Source organism: Gallinula chloropus (genome assembly GCF_964237585.1).
Source record: "Gallinula chloropus genome assembly, chromosome: 1".
NCBI classification, from domain to species: domain Eukaryota; kingdom Metazoa; phylum Chordata; class Aves; order Gruiformes; family Rallidae; genus Gallinula; species Gallinula chloropus.
Window position 1 is genome coordinate 123,002,808 of NC_140085.1, and position 15,914 is coordinate 123,018,721.

Here is a 15,914-nt window from a genome sequence, read left to right on the forward strand (position 1 = left end):
ACAGTCACATTTCAGTATCAGTGGCGGCTAATTGGCTGTTTCTTGGCAACCTAGGCTACAGTGCATTGCAGATGTCCAACTCTTATACCACAGAGGGAAGTATTATCTTAGCACACTGATTAGAGTGTAAAAACATCTGCAATTTGGTCAAAGCAGACCACAGCTACAGGCAGTATATAGTCAAGGGCTATGCTCTGTTTCCATGCTAGGGTGGCATGCCATAACGACATCCTATCCAACGCGCTTCCTTCCATCCTCAGGTTTCCTGAGTGACGGGAGCATCAGGCCAGTTTCTGAAGGATGTTGCCTACAGTGATGTCCAAGTAACATGTGATAATAAAACCATGTGCAAAGCCCTCTGAAACAGAAGTCTACACACGACGACTGCTCCCTGTACACAGACACAGACAGACACACAGACTCGCACACCAAGTATTCCACAAAGACAGGCTCGCCAGCTGCCATGCAGTGCTACACCTGCAAGAAGGGAATCCCGCCCGCAAGACACGACGCCCAAGATGACAGACAACGTACCCAGCGGGTGACCTGCCACCTTCCAAAGGCACCTACTTGCTCCCAGTTGTTCTAGGCATTGGAAGACACACTTTGATAGGAATTCCCCTTTTGAGAATCTATAGTCTTGCTACTGCTCCGCGCTTCATCGGTATTTTCAGGAGCTTTCACCTTGTCTGTCAGCATGGAGGATTTGGGAGGCTTGCAAACAAAGCAGAGGAACTTGAAACAGGACAGCAAACCTTCAGAAATGCTGGAGGAGAACAGCTTTTTGCACGGGTGGCAGAACTGGTAGAACACCAACATGAAGAGCACAGCCATGCAGTAGCCTATCAGGAGCTGGAGGACCAAGAGCGGGGCGCAGACATAGAGGTAGATGTCGGTTTTATAGACGTACCACATGAGCAGGAGGAAGGCGTTCTCGATGAAGCGCAGCATGTAGTACACAGTCAGCCGGTACCAGTTCTGGGACTTGTTGATGAGGTCGGGGTCGTTGAGCTTCACCTGCACCGCCGACCAGCAGAACATGTTAATGCCAGCGTACAGGAAGGTGAGAAGGCACAAGACGATGGTGGTGCCCACCCTGCTCAAGGCCTTCTCTATGTTCTCGGGGAACGGGGACTTGCTTTGCCAGAAGAGGATCCAGGGGTAGAAGAAAAACCCGAAGAAGTTCACGAGGACAACGGGGAGAACCCAGATTTGAAGGACTGAGCTGAACAGGACCAACACCGTAACTCGCGTCGCGATCTCAAAGCTCCTCCACAGGAATATGCAGAGGTAGGCAGCCGGTTTCACGCTGACATCGTAATCATCATACTTAATCTTAATGGCCAGGATGTTGCAGCGTAGGGCGCCATATACAATCGACAGGAGAGAGAGGACCATAAAAATACCTAACAAAGAGAGGACACAAATCAGGACCTTCAGCATGACATTGCATCACAACAGGGCAGATGTAGTTGCCTTCATGGCACTTCTGGGGATTCCCAGCAGGGTGTGATGCCAAAGAAGCCATTCCTTGCACACACTTCCGGGTTTTTACTCTGACCCTGATTCCTATTTTGATCTCCATTTGTTACTTTTCCAAGTAGCTAGAAAGAAAGGGGAAAAAAAAGGCACTTAACAGTCTCTCCCTCCTTCCTCCCCCCACCCAGGGCTGTTTCATACAGGTACTGTGCTTGGTAATGATACAGCTCAGCCATAAAGGGATCTGAGCTGCTCTCAGGCTCTCTCAGCATTGCACAAGGCGCCGGGGTGCTGCTACTCCTCTGCATGGATGAAGAACTGAGAAGCTGAAGCTGAAGCACTGAAGTTACCTGGGCATGCTGCCACCTTGGTGCTTGTGAAGTTCTCTGTCGAAGCAAACAGTCTAGGCTCACAGAAGAGCTCTGCTGTGGAGCTCAAAATGGAAAGCCAAGGCAATTCAGACACAGAACCACCTGTGTTTTTATCTGCCTGTGCAGACAGAGGTCCGCCCACCTGCCTGCACTGTTTTCCTTAAACATATAGTTCCTTAAACATATCTGTTTTCCTTAAACACATATTTATATCATGCATTTAAAAACAACATGCCTTTAAAAACAAGTCTTTAAATTCAAACCAACTTTCTGTATCTCTCATCTGCCCAGAATCCCTCAGGTGAAGGCTTTGCAGCGATTACATTCTGCAGAAGGCAGAGGCCAGCCGTTACCTGGCCTCCCCTCCAGGGAGCACAGGTTTTGGGCACTGCAGGGGGAACTCTTGCTCTATTAAGCAGGTACAGACGTATAAGAGCCCTGGATGCACAGAACAAGCATTCACAAAGAAGTTCCCTGATGTTCAGAAGTGCTAAATGCACAGAGTTTTGCTAGTATTTGCATCCTTTCCTCAAGGTCTTTACCAACACACCCAATAGCTGATTTAAGGAGCTGATTTTAGGCACCCTAAATCGATACTTCACTTCAAATGCAAATGAGTTATGCACAGCAAAAGTGATTTAGTTGTTTCTTTCAGAACTTCAGTGGAACTAGCCAAGCTAACTGGTCATGCTACAGGACATTACACTGCATCAGCCAAAATAAAATAACCAGATCTGGGAATTCTTGATTATGCCAATTAGTTTTGCAATGCTTAGCAACCAGTGCTTTCTGCAGCCTTCAATTAGTTTATGACTCAATATCCTACAAATGAACTGGATCCTCTGCTTTGCTACAGCTATTTAGCTGTGACTGCAAGGTGAGTTGTTTGGGGGTGTTTTAATGTTATTAATTTGTTATTCATTTCTGAGCATGATTTTGAAAGAAACAGGTTTATTTTAGGATCTCTACAAACTTTCTAACAGGATCTTGTCTATCATTTTAACTAACCTCTCTCCCATCCCAATCCTCAAACACCTCTGAATTACTCTGGAGAAGAACTAATTAATCCTTTACGTCTAAATTTCCAGTAGCACTCAGCTAAAAAACATTTGCCACCTTTTGTACATGTTGCTGTATGTCAGTTTGGTGGTGCACATATTCTCTGAAAATGGCTACATATTTTCTTGTTTGCACCTAAATTTTTAATGTGTGTTTTTAAACACATTTCTGAAGGCACTGTACTTGATCTGAGCCTTCTTAAACATTGTGTCTTAAAAAAACGTTGCCAGAAAGCAGAAGAGCAAGTGCAGTCAAGAGTATCACTTGATATCCTGCAGACCTTTACAAAATCTCTCTATATCTGTAAGAGAATGATGTCTGCTAATGAAAGAAAATAATATTCTCAGAGTTAAAGAAACAAAAACCCAACCCACTGGGAACAGGGTGCTGTCATTCTGGAACTCTGCTTGCTTTCTGCTTGTTTTTTTCCAGACAAATTAATGAATGCCACAAGAAAGATGCAGCATGGCTCTGGTTGACTAAGGGCTAGGCAAGGATGCACAGTCTTTTCAGAACCACTCAACTCAATACTGGAAACAGTAATGAGTTTCAAACAGATCTGAAAGGAACAAGCCATGCTACGTGGTAAACAGCTGTGTCAGAGGCAAGTTGAAGACATCTCAAGTATGGAAGAAGAGCTGGACTGGCTGTTAAATGACTTTGAGGATGCTGCAAGATCAAAAGGTTGAAGTCATATTCCTATACAATGTTCTTAAATCACTTAAAGAGTTTTGGGTTTGTTTTTTTTTTTTTTCATTTCTGTATTTTAGAATTGTAGAAGAATTTAGAATGTGGCTTCTGGGAGACACAAGATAACTACTGCAGTTGCTGGTGGGTTCGCTGAGCTCCCTGATGAGCCAGCTTATCTCTGGTTGTTTAACTTCACCCACAGAAAGCCACTTACCAGTCTGTGATTCAGAATTATCGCAGCGGTAACTGATAAAAGTCAGAAGCAAGAGAGGAGTCACAAATCATTGTTAAATATGCAATCTCCTAATCACCTGGAGCACAGTGCTTCTCCTTGGCAATCATCACCAGTATGGACAACACCAGTAATAAAAGAACTCCAATAAAAAGGTGACCTTTCTCAAGCAAATGCCATCTGCAGCAAAGCAACTGGAAACTTTGCCAACTGTACCACTCAGCAAAGGACTGACTCAGCTGCTTGGTTTGCATCCCATGTCACAGCAGCCATGGTCATTTGAAGACCTTACCTTAGCTGTGAAGTACTCTGTCAGGAGCAACATATTTCAGATAACTACTGCTATGACCTTAACTTTAGCAGGCTAAACGTCTTCCCTGAGTTGAGGGGAGCACATTGACATTATAGAAAACCCCTCCAAAATTCTTGGTTCTCTACCTTGGTACACTGCCAACCAAGGCACCAGGACTAAAGAAACCATTCAGATTTTTAACATGTCACACTAGCCTCAGCCTCCCTAGCTGTAAGCTGGTAGAGATCCTGGGCTTCTCAGGGTCTCAGAGATAGAAAAAGAGCTATTTTGTATTTTGGTGGAAACGCACTTCCAGGTCACACAGGTGCCACGGTCCTTTCTTACATCAAAAAGCTGGCTGTCCTATGACCAGCTGGAGTAGGTTCTTTTTTTAGCAGCCAGAAAAAACAGGCTTTTTTTCTATTCTTTTTTTTTCCCCCACAATGAGCTGGAGCAGATCACCAAGCAAGATGCAAAATCCCATGCTAAGAGATGTGTCCTTCTAAGTTCATCTGATGCATCACTACTTGGTGAAGCCTTAGCAATTTGGGTCCATAGATGAGATGGCCACATTTGCACACCAGCTTATTGAGTCCTGCCTTCCAATTCCAAATTCAGAGTCTGGCAAAGCCAGAACCGTAAAGACGTTTCACATCCTCAGTCCTTACTCGAAACCCCATTCCTGGAACATCTCCCCTATGAGGAGAGGCTGAGTGAGCTGGGACTGTTCAGTCTTGAAAAGAGAAGACTGAGGGGGGAACTAATTAATGTTTATAAATATCTTAAGCATTGGATGCGGGGGAATTGGCCATCCCCTTTTCAGTGGTCTGTGGGGACAAGACAAGGGGCAATGGCTGCAAGTTGGAGCACAGGAAGTTCTGCACCAACACGCGGAAGAACTTTTTCCCAGTGAGGGTGTCAGAGCCCTGGGACAGGCTGCCCAGGGGGTGTGGAGTCTCCTTCTCTGGAAATATTCAAGACCCGTCTGGATGCCTCCCTGTGCAATATGAGCTGGGGAGCTGCTTGGGCAGGGGGGTTGGACCCAATGATCTCTGGAGGTCCCTTCCAACCCCTGTGATTCCATGATTCTGTGATTCTATGAAAGTACACCTTCCTTACGGCAGCATGGCTGTCCTGGTTTCAGCAGGGACAGACTTAATTCTCTTCCTAACAGCTGGCATAGTGCTGTGCTTTGGATTTGGGATGAGAATAATGCTGATAACACACTGATGTTTTAGTTGTTGCCAAGCAGTCAGGGACTTTTCAGCTTCTCGTGCCAGCCTGCTAATGATAAGATGGGGGGCGCCCCAGAAATGGGACGGGGACACAGCCAGGACAGCTGACCCAAAATGGCCAAAGGGATATTCCATTCAATATGATGCCATGCTCTGTATGTAACTGGGAAATGGGTTGGGAGGCAAGCCAGCTCAGGAAATAGCTGAGCATTGGTGAGCACCTGTGCTGTGCATCAGTTTTTTTGTGTATTCTCTTACTGTTATTACCATAATCTTATTTTTCTGACCAATTAAACTGTCCTTATCTCAACCCATGGGTCTGTCACTTGGTTTGGTTATTTATTCTTTTTTCCCTTTTCTGTTCTTTTCCCCCAGCCCACTGTGGGGGGCACACTGAGCAAGTGGCTGTGTGGTTGTTTTAGCTACTGTCCAGGTTAAACCATGACAATGGCAACACATCCTCTGCACTGTTCCCCCCAGGAATTTTCCAGTAAATTTGCCCAAAACCCAAAATGGAAAAGAGGTAATTATTTTTTTCCTCTTCATGAGGACAGCTCAGCCCCTTCCTCTCATGCCATAATGGCCACTTATCAAATTAATGTTTTTATAGCAACTCAAGTATGCTACAGAAAGCATCAGAGTCTCAACCATGATGGTACAGATAAACTTGAGAGCAGCATAACCACCAAAAACTGTCAGGGAGATGAAACCCACTGCAGCATGTTTGGTTCTTGCCCAGGGGAGTTACACCACACTGCTGACCCTCCCCCCCCCTCCCCAACAAAAGATGGAGGTGACAACAACTCTACCTACTTCTGGCAGCCGTGATCTCCTGCTGCAGGACACAGATGTAGAGCTGGAGCGTGAGCTGGGGCGCGGAGCCGAGGAAGGCCTGGATCACTGACGCCCGGCTGAAGGCAGACCTGTGCGTGCACAGCTTGCCTTCGGCCTGGCCCACTTCCTTCTCAACCTCTTCCGAGTACCCGTCCTTGGGCATCTGTCTCTTCTTCGTGATGCTGACATAGGGCTCCTCAACTCTGCCAGCGTGGAAGTAAATGTAAAAGACTTCCACACACCTACAAGCAAATCGGCAAATAGAGTAACAGGGGGGAAAAAAGAGAAAGAAAAGCATGGGTTGTCCCACTCCTTAGCATTTTAAGCCTTCACACACCAAGTCATCTGCTGAGAGAGCAAGGCCTGTAAATTTTATCCCCTTGGTAACTTTGGAATAGGACAGATTTCACTCTTTAAAACATGAACTACACGCCAGGGCAAGAATCTGGCAGTGCCCTCTGGGCTGCTTGTAGTACTCAGACACAGGATGTGGTGTAGTTGTTTCTGATGAGCTGCCCTTGCTCTCTGCTGTTCAAGTCCTTGAATTACTCATCGACTACAACGTTCGTAGGCTCCCAACCCAGGGCCCAAGGTGGGGTCCTGGAGTTTCTGAAGTTTTTCTTCAGATTCTCATGTCTTTCTCTTCATGTTGCCTGTACATCTGTGACATGGAAATAAACCCACTTTTCCTACCTTCTCCACCTTAAAAACAATCTGAAGACATTTAGTAGAGGACTCAATGATCTCAGAGGTCTTTTCCAACCTAGTGATTATGTGACACTGGGGAGAAACTCAGGGTACAAGTGGGTGCACACACTTCCAACAGCTGGACTCCAGTCCTTGCTTTACTAAGCCATGGCTCCACAGCACAAGTAAGAAGCCATAGCAGCAATAATGAGCACAAGCAGTTTAACACTGGATATTAACATTTTTTTGTAAAATCACAGAAATAAGAGCTTTGCTCCTTACATTTGCTTACATTTATTGCACTGTTTAAGGAATATTAGGTGCAATCTTGCAAAACTATTCTAAGAAAGGAGATGCAGTGCTCCCAGTTACTGTAGCCCTTCGTACGTTAAACACAGATGAACCACATCTTCTTGTTTATGGAGGTCTGACTTGTCAGTCTAACTTCCAAAGAAAAAAGCGGTGCCAGCACATAGGTTTCCATCCATGAATTACATACAGACACTGCTTCTACCCATGCACGGAGAATAACCCATACATTGGGGAGGGAACAGAAGAGGAATGAAGCAAATGCTGTCGCAACAAGGACAGTCTGGCTCCTTGAATACTGAAGAAGATAACACAGCCTCAGACTGATTTCCAAATTAAAGTTTCTGAAAATTCCTTCCAATGAGTATTTTTAGATTGAAAAACATTAGAAAAACATTTATGAAAGAGTTGCTTGGGTAGGAAGGTGTCAAGGGTGGGCTTGGACATCAGGCAGGACCCAAAACACACAAGGGAATGTCAGCCTTGCATCTGGGATGGAGTAACAAGTAAAGATCTACTGAGGGCCTCTCACAATTACAAAACATGGAGCTGTGCTTGTCTGAGACTCTGAACTCCCGTTTCCTTCTCAGCTTGACTCTTTTCAACAATGGCCAAGTCAGAGCCTAGCACAGGCTTTAGGGGAAAGCTTATAGGCCAAACTGTAAAGCAGCACTGATAAAAATTAAAATGAAAGCATACTGATTTTTACTTTAATAGACTTGATGCCATTCTTTTCCATAACTGGACCACTAGCAAGTTCCAACTGCTCTCGATGGAGAGCAGTTTTAGGATCCTGTAGTACTAGGCTTGATTCACGAGGCTTCAGCTGCCATTATCACTAAAGCTATTTGAAGCACCTGGTGTGCTGGAGGCTCCATTCACACTGGTGACTTTCTATTTTCCCCTTATTAATCTTTCCAGTCCCTGCCAGTCTTGTTCCGTGTGAAAGAATCCCCATGGCCAAAAACAAAGCATGAAAAATTAATAAAGCATAACAGCTTATGAAGCCAACAGAGATCCTGAAACCAACAAATTGATTTTATTCCAAGAGAAGGATCCCAGAACATTTTTGTCTCGCTTAGTATTCACAGCCATCTATTCACCCTGAGCTGAGGGCAAGTCTGAAGCTGTTACGGCAAATGAGGTCTCAGCATCAGCCTCTGGACTCTTGCTGTGCGTGATCAGAAGCAGGTAGAGCCTAGGGACCCATCTAACTAACATGCAGTGATCCCATAAAGGAGATGGTAAGGTTCCTAAGGCTACTGACTACAGCAAATACTATAATTAGTAGTATAATCAACAAAATGTGGGGGTTGGTTCGATTTGCCGTTATCATCAGCTAGGTGTTACGTGGCAGTACGCTGTTCGTGACCCACAATCTCATGTCCGTATAGAAAAGCAAGCAGAGTGTGAAATGAATGCTCCCATCAGCAAGCCTTATGGCCAAAGGGGACTTGTACCAGTACAACTGAGTAATAAAAGTGATCCATGCAAGGACTCAGACAACATCTGTAATGATGCCCATCTTCTCCCAAGCCCTGCCTACCCCCTGCAACAGCACCTCTGGAGGTCGTGCCTTCTGGGGCCAACAGCAGAGGTACTTAAGCCTCTGGCTGGTGCCACTGCCCGAACAACTGCTTCAAACAGGAGCAGACTGGCAGCTGATAAACTAGAAAGAGTCTAACTGTTCAAGTAACAAAGTCTGAGAGGGACACAGGCATTTGAAGAGAAGGGTTCAGAACTGTGGTGAAGAACCAATTCAGACCACGTACCCATGCCATATTATGACTTAGTCTATGAACCACATTCAGAAAGGTTGTCTTGAAACCCACTAGATTGTTCTTTTTTTAATATGAAACACAACTTAAAGAAAGCAAGAAGGCAATTAGTCCAAGCCAGTTTTCCTCTGGAAACTCCAGGACAGAACAGGGAATTCCCCAGAAGCCTCATTTGCCCACTGCTCATTGCTGCTCTGCTCTGGAGGAACAGGAGTGGGAGATCCTGACTTCTGCCCAATCCCTTTCCTGCAGTGCAGTGATGTTTAGGGCCTCACATGGCATCACCAGCTGAAGGCATGCAGCTGGCCGGTCTCACTGCATGTGAAGTGGTGACAGTCACAGTATGGGCTCTGAAGGCACTAAAACTACTCTGAAGGAAAAAACTGTCAGCTCAACTCTCTACAGGGAAAGTTAAAAGGTAAAAAAAAAAAAAAAAGGTGCTGCTTTCTCCCCTGCTGCCAAATCTTTGCAGGGAGAAGAGCTGTACTTTTCAAGGATCCTGATGGTGCCTACAAAGAGTGATTCAGCAGCGACACACACTTGTCTTCTCCACGGTCAGGAGGAGGAATAATCCCATCCTTACATGCCTGCTGAGAGCAAGCACCTCATTCCCTCTTTTAATCATAGATGTGTGGGATTTCAATGCAGGCAAAATACCGGTGGTGTGAAGAGGGAGCAGGCAATGAAAACAGGGAAATTCCCACTGCCAACAAGCGCTCCAAGAGCAAATGTCTATTCAAGAGACCTATCCACACAGGCTCACTGCCAGTGTACAAGCAGATTTCTCTACTGACTCTATTTTTAGTCATTCCTTTTCTTTAGAGAAGTGTGCACAAGACTTATCAGTCCTGCAGATTTACTTACCCATGCCAGAAAGATTGTTCTTCACTCATTGTTCTACCTTCCATCTGCACTGACTTTCTGTTCATTGCACCTTGAACACCTAACACAGCTGCTCAAGGATAAAGGGGAAAAAAAAGCAAAAAAGAAAAAAAAAAAAGCCTGCAGAGGACCTAGGCATATTCTTCCTGTCTGGGAAAGAGGGAGATTCATCAACACTTGTGAAGTTTACAGCTAGCAGAATCACCCACGGTAAGGTCTGCCAGTGGAAGCCATACCAGCAGGAAAGGGTTTGAGACCTGTGCTATTCTGAACTGTAAAGCAGGTCATTAGGAACGAGGGACTCCCCATGAGAGACAAGGCTTCTGCACAACGTAACTGAAGCATTGTCAGCTTATTAGATTTCAAACTGCAGAATTAGGTGCCCAAAACATTAATGACTCTGATAATTTTAGCCTACAGACATTTCATTTGGGTTGTTTTGGGGTTTTGCCTTGTTGCTGTTTCAGTGGTTTGTTTTGTTCAGTTTTTTACTTCCTGCAGCTCGCAGGTTCCAACTTTGACCGTGACAACAGCTCCTTGGGCAGTTTGATGAAAACTTCCTACTGTATCTGTTTTGCTGCTGTACACCATGCACAGACACATGTAATTGTTTCTCCTTATGCCTTGAGAAACAAAGACTGTTAAAAAAAAAAAACCAACAGCCTATTGTTTATATCTTTATCCCACTGAAAATCTGAGGAAAACAGTCATTAGTGTTCTATAAAGCTGACTGTTATATTGGCTTTCAAGGGTTTTTTTGCAACAAAGTTCATCATCCTGCAGACTGAGCCACCTCAGTCACCAGAGCTGAGTGGGAGAAGTGGGCTCAGGTAAACCTCATGAGGTTCAACAAAGCCAACTGCCAGGTCTTGCACCTCGGTCAGGACAGTCCCCATTATCCACATTGGGTCAGGAAATGATGTGCTGGAGAGCAGTCCTGAGGACAAGGACTTGGGAGTACTCATGGATGAGAAGCTGGACATGAGTCACCAATGTGCATCTGCAGCCCAGAAGGCCAACCACATCCTGGGCTGCATCAAAAGAAGTGTGGCCAGCAGATCGAGAGAGGTGATTCTGTCCCTCTGCTCTGCTCTGATGAGACCTCACCAGGAGTACTGTGTCCAGCTTTGGAGCCCTCAACACAAAAAGGACAAAGATCTGTTGGATTGCATCCAGAGACAGGGCTTTGAGCATCATAACCTACTGAAGCTGTCCCTGCTTACTGCAGGGGACTAGATGGCTGTAACCATGTGAGTTGTTTTGTGACAGCAGCTACAAAATTTAATCATAACAGCAGAGCAGCCTTGCAGATGAAGTTAAGATAGGGAAGTCATAAATAATGAGACCAACAACAATTAAGAGACAGAGTATATCTTACTTTCAGCTAGAAAGGGTTACTAACTAGTTTGTGCAGGAATGTGTTTTAGAAATTATGGAGAAAACCACAAAAAGCATGTGCTGGGAGGAAGACGTCCAGCCTTCATCCCTGAAGACCACCAGAAGACCCCCTGAATGTCACGGAGCATGCTCTATCTGGGAGGAGTTAATGTAAATGACTTAGTGGAAATAATTTGCATAACCCTGCTTTTTCTTACAAATGGTAATGAATATGTATAGTTAATCTGTGTCAATATGAGAAATTTGGCTTTAATGGGGTCACCCATTTGGAGGAGCGATCCCCTGTGTGCCCAGCGCTGCGATAAAGGATACCTGCTTAACAGTCACCAAGGCTGTGGAGTTGTGATTCCAGCTTTTTGAGGCTTCAGTACCACCCTCAGTGAATGAGATAGTAAGGAACCACCACATCCAGCAGACGTAAGGCATGATACCACCAACACCACCTGCTTGTGAGTGAAAGCCCCAGTCAGTTTGCTGGAAATCTGGGCTCCTCGGTTCAGCTCCTGGGCTACTTATTGCTTGCGGAGTAGAGAAGGGCAACAGTGGCACCCTCCACAAGGAGCTATTTGCATTTTGAACAAGCCCCTGAGTGCTGAGCAGTACACAGGCAAAAATACATCTGGTTATTATTTATTGGAATTGTAGCAGCAACTAAAACCTCAAGACATGGTTGGTGATACAGGTACTATCCAAATGAACAGGGAACAAAGAGACAGCCCTTGGCTAAGAAGCAGTCGATAATGAACCAAAAAGCTTATCATGGTCTTCTCTAAAGGGAAGAAAAATGTATTAAATCCTCCCAAGGACATTGGCTATTGCTCAAAGTAATTTTTTTATGTAATAATTTACTGCATGTGGTAAAAGAATCTTCTTTCACACAAAAAAATTGTCTATTTTCTTAGCATCCAGGCAAATTAGCGGGCTCACAATGAGTGACACTGACCTGAAACACTGCAGGAATCCCCCAAAACCTGCAGTTGCTTTGCTCCAGCCAAGACTCTGCAGAGTCTTCTCCAAGAGAGGGATGCTTCCTAATTTTAGCGCTTGCAGTGGCAGCAGCAGGACAGCAAGTGCCTCCCGAACAGGTGGAGCGTGGGTGTTTGGGGAAGGTGGTGGTATGCAAGAAGGTTTTATAAGACAGTGTACTTCTTTTCCCCCTCGTCACACAGAAGATTCAAAATAGGCTGAATCATGTGGTCTGTAAAGCTAAACACCCGCCTTCCTTGCCAAGATATTTCCATACCATTCCCCAAAAATCAAAATTAACTTTTTTTAGGGAAAAAGGAAAGGGAGAAAAACCTCTGGCCTTTAAGATGATGAAGAAAACTCACACAACATACATCATCTGTCTGCAAACCAGTACTGTGGCTCTCTGAATGTCTCCCTGAGTGGCTATTTGAGTATCTCAGTGATCAAACACTAACTAGGCAAACACCAACTATTCTGTATCATGTCACAAACCAAACAGAGATGGTTAAAAAGCTGATGCTAGCTTCGTGACAGCAGGCCTCCCTCTGATGAGGCATGCCATCTCACATGGCCCAAAGGCTCTTCAACACTTCCTTCTGATGCCGCAAGCGGCCAGAGCCTGGAGTGGCTCTACTGTCTGTGTGTCCTAACTGATCTAAATTGAGCCAGCACTCCCCAAAGGGCCCTCAGCAGTGCTGGTGAGATACAAGAGAGACCGAACGCAGGAGAAGGAGTGAGGCTTCATACTGGGGAAGCAGGTGATAACAGCAGCAGGACTCTCCGGTGCAAAGGAGCAGAGGTTTCCCTAAAAGGATGGGACAAAATGGCTCCAGGGTGAGAGTACAGCTGAAAAATGTTTTGCCATCTAGCTATCCCCTTAGACTTGTGTGTATTCCAGTCCACAGAAGACAGGAAGCTTCCTGTCCCAAGCAGGGAAAAGTAAGGCATTCCTGTGCTGAAAACACTTCAACTTTTATAGTGCCAATCTCTGCCTGATGAAAAGCCACCAGTTTCCTCCTCTGACATGTACAACCATGTTTAGTGGCAGTGGATAGGGAGGCAAGGAAGAGGGGGGAAGAAAATAGATCTTTAATGTCTGTCTCAGATCAATCACTTCCCACACTTTGTACTGTATGCTACAGACAGACACATATTTCCCTGCATCTGAAGGGAGGTTGTTTTCGACAAAACTTTCCCTCTTAATTTGCAGACTTTTTCCAACCTTTAGCAGGAAATCAGTTTTTCAGGTGGTACTACCTTCTTTTTATTAGTAAGTGTAATTCCAGGTACCCGGGTCAATGCGCGTGACTTCGCACTGCCTGCATGGTGCCACGGGGGCTGTGGCACAGGCAGAGTGCAGTGGATCCAAAGCAGAACTACGCCTGTAAATCTCTGAGAAAGGCAGAAGCGCAGAGCTGGAGACGCAGTGTCAAGGAGAGGGCCTCCGTGTGCCCACCAGCTGTACAGCAGCTGGGAGCCCATCAGCACAGCAGAAGGTTTGTTCTGCAGAAGATAAGGCTCCTGTTGCAAACAGATAAACTTGACGTTGAGAAAGAAAGAGAAAGTAAAATCACGCTTGATGGTTAAGCTCAAAGCGGAAGTCTATGTCTCTTCCAGCTAATTAGAAAGAAAAGCCTCTAATTAGCTGTTATCACTTACATTCCTGGTTTGCTTCTTTCCATCCTGGAGCTTGACATGACATTCTTTCCCTACCTAACCTCAAGAAATTGATTTAGAATGACAAAAGTCATTAACACAATTTTAATTTGACAGCTGCTTTCTCTTTGGTTCTTATTTTCCAAAGAATGTGGGAGGTGTTCAAGGCCAGGTTGGATGGGCCCTGGGCAACCTTGTGTAGATCCAGGCCTGGAGGTTGGTGGCCCTGCCAGTGGCAGGGGGGTTGGAGCTCTATAATCTTAGGGGTCCCTTCCAACCCAGACCATTCTGTGATTCTATATTTTGTTCCTAGCTCTCAGAAAATCAGACTTCTTAAAGAACTTAACTATTAAACCATAACTTAAATCTCTTTAAAATAATAGCGGGCAAGCAAGCTGAGCTGCACCTCATGGTTACAGAGGAATTCAGTGGGTTTTAAATGAGAAGTTTTGCAACATCCAAACTGTTCATCCTTATTAATGTGAACAAATCTTCCTTTTCCACACTGTCCAGGAATTTTTAAAAGTTGGGGATACCCTGTTAGAGATACTGTATTTCACACACACCCCTCCCCTTTTTTTCTTTTCTTTAAAGAAAAGATTTGAACATGAATTTAAAACAGCAGTCCCTGGCAAACATTTGGTCGTGGGGCCGCGCCGCCTCGGTGCCTTTTCATCGCCCTGGGCTTTTCCCAAGGCCGCCGGCAGTCAGAAACTGAACTCAAGGTGAAAAGAAAATCTCCAAAGCGACTCTGGGCACGAAGCTCTCTTTCGGGAGGCCGGGGCAGGTTTTAAGTCGCTCCTGGGCTCTCCCGGGATGGGTGGGTGGGTGGGTGCTACCGCCGCTCCAAACCCGCGACCTACTCAAGCCTTTCCCCGTCTCTCTTGCAAGCGCCCTCCGAGTACCCGGCGCTACGGGTAACCCGGCAGCGAGCGGGCTCTGCCCTTCGCAAACAGCCAGGGAGCGGAGAGAGGGAGCGGGGCTCTGCCAGCCGCCCCGCCGGCCCGACACCTGCCTCTCCGGAGGGGCTGAGCCCACGACTGGCTGCGGGCCTGACCAAGGGCGCTTAAAGATGAAAAAAAGGGGAAGTATTCCCCCCACCCCCCCACCCCTCCAGAAATAAGAAGGGAAATAAGGCTTCAGAAATAAGAGCGGGGAGGCTCCGACCGCGGCTAACACCGGTGCGGGGCGGCAGAAGCCGCCCGGCAGCGGGCACGCCCGCACGGCACAAAGGCCGGGGCGGCTGCGGACGAGACCCCGCTGCCAGGGGAATGGGTGGCGGGGCGGAGCGGAGCGGGACTCACCGACCTGACGAGGGGCCCCAGCTGCAGGAGGTGCAGCAGCAGCACCAGCGGGCGGTCGCGGCTGACGTCGCGGTGGATGAAGACCAGGCTGAGCTGCACCAGCGCGCAGGGCAGGAGGGCGAAGAGCAGCGTCAGCCACTGCCACATGCGGTCCCCCGCCGCGCGGTACGCCCCGCTCAGGCACAGCGCGGCCGCCGTCTCGGCCACGAAGAGGACGAGGGAGACCAGGACGGAGCCCGGGAATTTCATCGCAGCCCACCCGGCACCGCCACCACCTGCCCCCCCCCTCCCCCCGGCTGCGTTTTCGCTTCGCCGCAGCCGCCCCACGCCCCGGCCCGGCCCGGTCCGCCCAACGGCCGCTGAGGTGAGGTGCGGCGCGGTGAGGCGCGGCGCCCGCCAGGGGGAGCCGCAGGCGCAGCCGCTGCCACCGCCGCGCTCACCGGCGCCCCGCGGCCTCCGCCCAAGAGTAGCCGGGGAAGGTGCGGGGGGCGGCGGTGCTCTTCCAGCGGCGGGGCTCCGAGCTGCTGGGGCTTGGGCCTGGCAGCAGCGGACCTGGGGCGCACGGGGAGGAGCGCCGCTCGGTGGGGCGCAGGGAGCGCCCGCGCATCGCGTCCCCTTTGGCTGTGAGGGGCATGGCTGGATCAGGGGGGGGATCGGAGGGGGGAAAGGTGGGGCTGCGCTTCAGGGAGACCGCGGCAGGCCGGAGAAGTGCCCTGAAAGAAGCAGGCAAGGGCAGAGT

The 15,914-nt window shown here is 47.4% G+C and overlaps 1 protein-coding gene across 1 annotated transcript; it reads right to left on the reverse strand.

Moving 5' to 3' along the window:
* Positions 1 to 585: 585 nt before the first annotated feature.
* Positions 586 to 15,424, reverse strand: XK (X-linked Kx blood group antigen, Kell and VPS13A binding protein; the record flags this gene model as incomplete). The annotated part of the gene is made up of 3 exons (XM_084271122.1): positions 586 to 1,406; positions 6,172 to 6,434; positions 15,180 to 15,424. 3 exons carry the CDS (start codon positions 15,422 to 15,424, stop codon positions 586 to 588), a joined length of 1,329 nt encoding a protein of 442 aa, XP_084127248.1.
* Positions 15,425 to 15,914: the final 490 nt, after the last annotated feature.